At 44.1% G+C, this 8,664-nt stretch overlaps 1 protein-coding gene across 1 annotated transcript in view; it reads left to right on the forward strand.

Moving 5' to 3' along the window:
• The window catches only part of LOC139555298 (gamma-aminobutyric acid type B receptor subunit 1-like), a 324,185-nt gene that overhangs the window by 153,513 nt on the left and 162,008 nt on the right, over positions 1-8,664 (forward strand). Inside the window, exon 7 of the mRNA XM_071368991.1 lies at positions 8,361-8,521. Coding sequence (XP_071225092.1) covers positions 8,361-8,521 — 161 coding nt within the window. The remainder of the gene's footprint in view (positions 1-8,360; positions 8,522-8,664) is intronic.

Here is an 8,664-nt window from a genome sequence, read left to right on the forward strand (position 1 = left end):
AGGGAGAAGAGAGTAGAGAGGGACGAGAGCAGGGATGGGCTACGGGACGAGAGGCAAGCAGCTTGGGAGGGAGGGAGGGACGGGAGGCGCAGTTATGGGAGATGGGAGAAGTTCAAGGTGACGGGCAGGGACCCTCGGGATGGGAGCTCAGGCGAGATCGCACCGCGTGAGGGCAGCAAGGAGCATGAGGGAGGGGGAGGGAGCAGAGAAGGGCGAGACGGGAGGGACCTGGGCAGGGACCGGGAGGGAGCTGGGACCACAGTCTCAAAGAAAACCATTAGTAACACACTACGCCGTCATGGATTAAAATCCTGCAGCGCACGCAAGGTCCCCCTGCTCAAGCCAGCGCATGTCCAGGCCCGTCTGGAGTTTGCCAATGACCATCTGGATGATCCAGAGGAGGAATGGGAGAAGGTCATGTGGTCTGATGAGACAAAAATAGAGCTTTTTGGTCTAAACTCCACTCGCCGTGTTTGGAGGAAGAAGAAGGATGAGTACAACCCCAAGAACACCATCCCAACCGTGAAGCATGGAGGTGGAAACATCATTCTTTGGGGATGCCTTTCTGCAAAGGGGACAGGACGACTGCACCGTATTGAGGGGAGGATGGATGGGGCCATGTATCGCGAGATCTTGGCCAACAACCTCCTTCCCTCAGTAGGAGCATTGAAGATGGGTCGTGGCTGGGTCTTCCAGCATGACAACGACCCGAAACACACAGCCAGGGCAACTAAGGAGTGGCTCCGTAAGAAGCATCTCAAGGTCCTGGAGTGGCCTAGCCAGTCTCCAGACCTGAACCCAATAGAAAATCTTTGGAGGGAGCTGAAAGTCCGTATTGCCCAGCGACAGCCCCGAAACCTGAAGGATCTGGAGAAGTTCTGTATGGAGGAGTGGGCCAAAATCCCTGCTGCAGTGTGTGCAAACCTGGTCAAGAACTACAGGAAACGTATGATCTCTGTAATTGCAAACAAAGGTTTCTGTACCAAATATTAAGTTCTGCTTTTCTGATGTATCAAATACTTATGTATTTTCAACAGTATTGTATTGTACTCCAGTGTAGAGAGAGGAACAATCTGAAGGTGTGTCATTATACGATGGCTGGAACTTCTTATCTGGGAGCAGTGTGTGTGTGTGTGTGTGTGTGTGTGTGTGTGTGTGTGTGTGTGTGCGTGCGTGCGTGCGTGTGAGAGAGATAAGTACATGAGTTGTACACACATGGATGTGACTGTGTGTGTGTGTGTGGGGGGGGGGGGTGTATATATATATATATATATAGATGTGGATTTGGCTCGGAACGTGTTTGGTCTTCCTGTGTGTGTCTGTCCCCTCAGTCCCCATTATCAGGGAAAGGTTCAAAGGCCCCAAATGGGACACACAGACTACCCATAGGCTTCTGCTCAGAAGATATGCATAATTTAGGGTATCAGTTGGGACAGACTTAGTTCCTTCCTGTCCCCCCCCCCCCCCCCCCTCCCAAACACCAAGTGCTGATGTCTTCGTTGGTTTCTCCATAGAGATCCATGTTGTTTATATAGTAACCGACCATGTGATCGTTGGTTTCTCCATAGAGATCCATGTTGTTTATATAGTAACTGACCATGTGATCGTTGGTTTCTCCATAGAGATCCATGTTGTTTATATAGTAACCGACCATGTGATCGTTGGTTTCTCCATAGAGATCCATGTTGTTTATATAGTAACTGACCATGTGATCGTTGGTTTCTCCATAGAGATCCATGTTGTTTATATAGTAACCGACCATGTGATCGTTGGTTTCTCCGTAGAGATCCATGTTGTTTATATAGTAACCGACCATGTGATCGTTGGTTTCTCCATAGAGATCCATGTTGTTTATATAGTAACCGACCATGTGATCGTTGGTTTCTCCATAGAGATCCATGTTGTTTATATAGTAACCGACCATGTGATCGTTGGTTTCTCCGTAGAGATCCATGTTGTTTATATAGTAACCGACCATGTGATCGTTGGTTTCTCCATAGAGATCCATGTTGTTTATATAGTAACCGACCATGTGATCGTTGGTTTCTCCATAGAGATCCATGTTGTTTATATAGTAACTGACCATGTGATCGTTGGTTTCTCCATAGAGATCCATGTTGTTTATATAGTAACTGACCATGTGATCGTTGGTTTCTCCATAGAGATCCATGTTGTTTATATAGTAACCGACCATGTGATCGTTGGTTTCTCCATAGAGATCCATGTTGTTTATATAGTAACCGACCATGTGATCGTTGGTTTCTCCATAGAGATCCATGTTGTTTATATAGTAACCGACCATGTGATCGTTGGTTTCTCCATAGAGATCCATGTTGTTTATATAGTAACCGACCATGTGATCGTTGGTTTCTCCATAGAGATCCATGTTGTTTATATAGTAACCGACCACTGTGTATGCAGTAGGTCTACCATGCTCTACGGTAGTGACTCAGGATGCATCCCAAATGGCACCCTATTCCCTTTATAGTGCCTATCGGCCTGGTCAAAAGTAGTGCACTATATAGGGAATAGGGTGCCATTGGCCATAAGGCTCTGGTCAAAAGTAGTGCACAATATAGGGAATAGGGTGCCATTTGGAACACAGCTAGGCTGTCAGTTGAGAAAAGTCTTCTCGGATCTCCTTTAACTTCATATTTCTCCTGTCAGGCCCCAACGTTGTCGTCCCAGACTCTCCAGAGAGTGTAGGCTGGTGGATATCATGGAGCATACCAATGCTGCGACAGGCAACCAAGCCTGACGGGATTCAGTTTTGACAGACAAGGCTGCGGAGAAGTGAGACGGCTCCTCTGTGCTCCTCGCAATACAAACAATGAGAGCCAATCTAGTTCTCATTCTAATCAAATCGAATTAACCTCATTCAAATCAGCGAATCTATTGAGTGGAGACATGAATTAATCATCACAGATGCTATAGCCAAGACTAATGAGCCAGCAGGAGAGTGCACCAAGCTGCCGGCCGACCAACAGGCCTGTTGCTCAGATACTGTAACCAAGGTCTTTTATTTCCCACGGTGCTGTTCATAGCACTGTTCACCACTGGCTGGCTGAGGCAATGCCAAGTGCGCCGCCCCGGTGGCACATAATGTACATTACAGCTACCCTCCTGTAGGTTTTACCTCCAACCCCAGTTGTAACTGACCTGATTCAGTTTATCAACCAGCTAATTATTAGAATTCAGTGTACGGGATATCATCTCCACCCGGCACAGCCAGAAGAGGACTGGCCACTCCTCAGAGCCTGGTTCCTCTCTAGGTTTCTTCCTTGGTTCCTGCCTCTCTAGGGAGTTTTTCCTAGCCACTGTGCTTCTACATCGCTTGCTGTTTTGGGGTTTTAGGCTGGGTTTCTGTATAGCACTTTGTGACTTCGGCTAATGTAAAAAGGTCTTATAAATAAATTTGATTGATTGATAGATAGATTAGGGTTGGAGTGAAAACCTACAGGATGGTAGGTCTCCAGAAACAGGGTTGTGCAGCCCTGCCCTATATAGTATGCTGCTTTTGACCATTGTACCATGGTTGCATCCTGAATGGAACCCTATGGGGTATCCATGGAGATGACACACATGCCTCAACTTAGATGGTTCTTAGATTATTTTCCCCTTGCCTCCCTTGGCAACCACAGCAGTGGATAGAGATACAGAGGGAGATGGGATTGGTCATGTGTGATGTACTGTAAAAACACAGACTCTGACCTTACATTTATGAAATATGAACTCAGAGAGAGAGAGAGACAGAGACAGAGACAGAGACAGAGACAGAGAGAGAGAGAGAGAGAGAGAGAGAGAGAGAGAGAGAGAGAGAAATGGAATCACCACCATGTGCTACTGCAGCTATCCTTTTCAGCTGAGGTACTTAATCTAAATTGCTCCTCTTACAAAAATGGTCTCCAGAATGTCTAATCAGCTTTGCAGCAAAACGTCAGTTAAATGTATTGGGCACTAAGGTGCACAGCGCTCAAAACTCCCCAGAACACTATCATGTGTATGATTGTTTTGACAGTACAATTAGTATTAATTTACATTCTGGTCTGATTTCAACATCTACAAGTGGCTCTCCTGTTCTTAAGGTTATTAAGAGAAGAGGAGAAGGTTATTAAGAGAAGAGGATACAGTTATTAGGAGAAGAGGAGAAGGTTATTAAGAGAAGAGGAGACGGTTATTAAGAGAAGAGGAGAAGGTTATTAAGAGAAGAGGAGAAGGTTATTAAGAGAAGGAGAAGGTTATTAAGAGAAGGAGAAGGTTATTAAGAGGTTATTAAGAGAAGGAGAAGGTTATTAAGAGGTTATTAAGAGAAGGAGAAGGTTATTAAGAGAAGAGGAGAAGGTTATTAAGAGAAGAGGAGACGGTTATTAAGAGAAGGAGAAGGTTATTAAGAGAAGAGGAGAAGGTTATTAAGAGGTTATTAAGAGAAGAGGAGAAGGTTATTAAGAGAAGGAGAAGGTTATTAAGAGGTTATTAAGAGAAGGAGAAGGTTATTAAGAGAAGAGGATAAGGTTATTAAGAGAAGGAGAAGGTTATTAAGAGAAGGAGAAGGTTATTAAGAGAAGGAGACGGTTATTAAGAGAAGAGGAGAAGGTTATTAAGAGGTTATTAAGAGAAGGAGAAGGTTATTAAGTGTAATGCGATGCTACTGACGGCAGAGAAGTCAGGCACAGGTGTCACGCCCTGACCTTAGAGATCCTTTTTATGTCTCTATTTTGGTTTGGTCAGGGCGTGAGTTGGGGTGGGCATTCTATGTTCATTTTCTATGTTTTGTATTTCTTTGTTGTTTGGCCAGGTGTGGTTCTCAATCAGAGGCAGCTGTCTATCGTTGTCTCTGATTGAGAACCATACTTAGGTAGCTCTTACCACATTGGTTTTGTGGGTAGTTGTTTTCTGTTTTGTGTGTCTGCACCAGACAGAACTGTTTCGTTTGTTCCGCTTTGTAATTTTTTTGTTCTAGTGTTCAGCTGTATTAAAAATCATGAACACGTACCACGCTGCACCTTGGTCCTCTTCTTCAAACAGTCGTGACAACAGGAGAGCGGAAACTGATTTACAACGGTTGTGTTTAATTACCATAAACCACCGTCAATAGAATAATAAAATAAATGGGTGAAACAAAACCCGGTAAATACCAGCATACCGTTGCACAAGCACTACAACAAACAATTACAGACAAGGACATGAGTGGGAACAGAGGGTTAAATACACAACATGTAATTGATGGAATTGGAACCAGGTGTGATGGAAGACAAGACAAAACCAATGGAAAATGAAAAGTGGATTGGCGATGGCTAGAAAGTCGGTGACATGGACCGCCAAAAGCCGCCCGAGCAAGGAGAGGGACGGACCAACCTTGGCAGTAGTCGTGACATTAAGAGAAGTGGAGAAGGTTATTAAGAGAAGGAGAAGGTTATTAAGAGAAGAGGATAAGGTTATTAAGAGGAGAAGGTTATTAGGAGAAGAGGAGAAGGAATGACTATGGGGAGTAGGAGGGCAAGACACACAGCTTTCTAACAAGCATGAAGCATGAAGCATGAAGCATCCAGGAGAAATGGAAAGATGGGAAAACATATTGAGGGACACAGACAGAGAGATAGAGATCAAGCAGACAGAGAAATAGAGATCAAGCAGACAGAGAGATAGAGATCAAGCAGACAGAGGGATAGAGACCAAGCAGACAGAGAAATCCAGATCAAGCAGACAGAGAGATAGAGATCAAGCAGACAGAGAGATAGAGATCAAGCAGACAGAGAGATAGAGATCATGCAGACCGAGAGATAGAGATCAAGCAGACAAAGAGATAGAAAGAGATATGGTAGAAAGAGATATGGTAGAAAGAGATATGGTAGAAAGTGATATGGTAGAAAGAGATATGGTAGAAAGAGATATGGTAGAAAGTAATATGGTAGAAAGAGATATGGTAGAAAGAGATATGGTAGAAAGAGATATGGTAGAAAGAGATATGGTAGAAAGTAATATGGTAGAAAGAGATATGGTAGAAAGAGATATGGTAGAAAGAGATATGATAGAAAGCAATATGGTAGAAAGAGATATGGTAGAAAGAGATATGGTAGAAAGTGATATGGTAGAAAGAGATATGGTAGAAAGTGATATGGTAGAAAGAGATATGGTAGAAAGAGATATGGTAGAAAGAGATATGGTAGAAAGAGATATGTTCTCATGCTGCAAAGGAAGATTGAAGGAAAGTGCCGTAAAGAATCTTGCCTGGCTTCTAGAGAAATGGAGAGAGAGTGATGAAGAAAGAGAGGGAGGAACAAAGGAACAAGATACATGAATGTGTTAATACATTATTACACACATTCAACACACTGAGATTGGTATTGGTGTGACTGGAAGATGGAAGGGAAAAAGAGAGCTCAATGAATATGAGAGAGGACAAGAAGGCTAGATCTGAAGGAGAGAGAGAGAGAGACAGAGAGAGACAGAGAGAGAGAGACAGAGACAGAGACAGAGAGAGAGACAGAGACAGAGACAGAGACAGAGAGAGAGAGAGACAGAGAGAGAGACAGAGAGACAGAGACAGAGAGACAGAGACAGAGAGACAGAGAGAGAGAGACAGAGACAGCGAGAGAGACAGAGAGAGAGAGAGAGACAGAGAGAGAGAGAGAGACAGAGAGACAGAGAGACATAGACAGAGAGACATAGACAGAGACAGAGAGCGAGAGCGAGAGCGAGAGCGAGAGAGAGACAGAAAGATAACAAATGGAGAAGTGCAGAGGAATGAGAGAATCCATGGTCTACTTTGATAATGACTTGACATTTGTAATTAAAATATTTGCATCTAGCTAGAAGAGGGTAAACAGGCAGCACAGTAGTAGAGAGGGCTGAATGAGAGAGAGAACAGGGAGAAAGACGTAGTGTAGTGTGTAGTTGGCTGAGGGGGAAAAGGGGGAGCAAGTAGAGATAAATGAAAGGCTCTGTTAAGGGATTGCAAATTCAAAGTGGTTTATGAAATGAAGAGGGATCGAGCAGAACAAACCCTCCCTCCCTCCCTCCCTCCCTCCCTCCCTCCCTCCCTCCAGCTCCTCTCTCACTCCCTCTCTCTGTAAACCTGGCACACTGTATTATCTCACACTCTCTGCTGCAGTCAACGAAAAAACATTATGCTCGGAACCTGTTTGCTTTGACATTTACCCCGCTGCTTGCTACCCCGACTGTTTGCGTTGTTGTTTTAACTGCTGAAGGGTAACCGGGTTCGACTCTCGTCATCTGCTTTACCTGTCGTTTAGAATTCCGTCATGCAGATACAGCGTTGACATCACGCACATCGTTAATAGACAGGAGAGGAGCTGGTAGGAATAGACGAATGTGACATGTTTATGTTTTGCCGCGGTCAATCCTACACTACATGTACACTACCTAACGTGCGCATTAATTATATCATAGCGCGATATCTTTCGGGGAGAGCAGTGAGTATGTAGGAATTGGATAGGGCAAGGACAGACGGATATTTAAAAGGACCACTGTTGAACAGTATTACCATCGGATGTATTGCTATTTCTCTCTAAATTATTTCACCATCTATTCATTTTTTCCCCAGAGACTTTATGAGCGCTTAGTCACTCGTTTTATTTCAGAACCCTGGACAGCGCTATACCGAACCAAAGTAATGGTCGGAGCGGAGGATAAACTACAAATCATTCTCTTCTGCAACGTGTTCTTACCTGTTATTGATATCGAGAGAGCAAAGTGGAATTAAGAGACGTCTGACCTACGTGTACTGTTAATTGACATCTGTTTCTGTTAATTTTTTACATAACTTTACTTTCACCCGGTTAGCTATTGATTGCGCTAAATGTGTAACTACAAGAGGATACCCGTCTATCTGCAAATGATATCCAACCGACTTGATTTATAGTCTAGGTGACTATGGATTTGTCTCGTTCATAATATTGTCCCGAGACCAACACGTGTTGAGTGTAGACAGAGGAAGAATCATTTAGAGGCAGAAAAACAGCCTTTTGTGTAGGTTGCTCAGACTTAACAGTTACATTTATTTACAGACCAAAAGTTACCCTTCAGCAGAACTAGTTTTGAGATAGGTTGGCTATTTAATGAGGAATATAAATAGTTTATTTTGTCTTGACAAAACACGCACTTTCAAGAGTTCTTGACGCAGCAACAGCAGAACAATAACAGATGAGAATTAGTCACCAAGATAATTCTCAAACATAAGCAGCATACAACATCTTTCAAACCAAGTTTCTGAGACTCTAAAACTTCCAACATGGCGGTGTCCTGTCAAAGTCTACCCGAGGTTCGACGCTCCATCATCGGCCAGACACTGATCTTTGCCTCGCTGACTTTACTCCTCTCTTGGTCCTGCCCGGCTCTAGGCAAGAAGAAGCTCTACATTGGTGCCCTCTTCCCGATGAGCGGAGGCTGGCCCGGGGGCCAAGCATGCCTCCCTTCCGCTCAGATGGCCCTCGACTTGGTGAACAAGAGAACGGATATACTGCCGGAGTACGAACTGGAACTAATCCACTACGATAGCATGGTGAGTAGCCTAGCCTGATACACTAAATAGCATGGTGAGTAGCCTAGCCTGATACACTAAATAGCATGGTGAGTAGCCTAGCCTGATACACTAAATAGCATGGTGAGTAGCCTAGCCTGATACACTAAATAGCATGGTGAGTA

Source organism: Salvelinus alpinus, chromosome 26 (genome assembly GCF_045679555.1).
Source record: "Salvelinus alpinus chromosome 26, SLU_Salpinus.1, whole genome shotgun sequence".
Classification (NCBI taxonomy): Eukaryota; Metazoa; Chordata; class Actinopteri; order Salmoniformes; family Salmonidae; genus Salvelinus; species Salvelinus alpinus.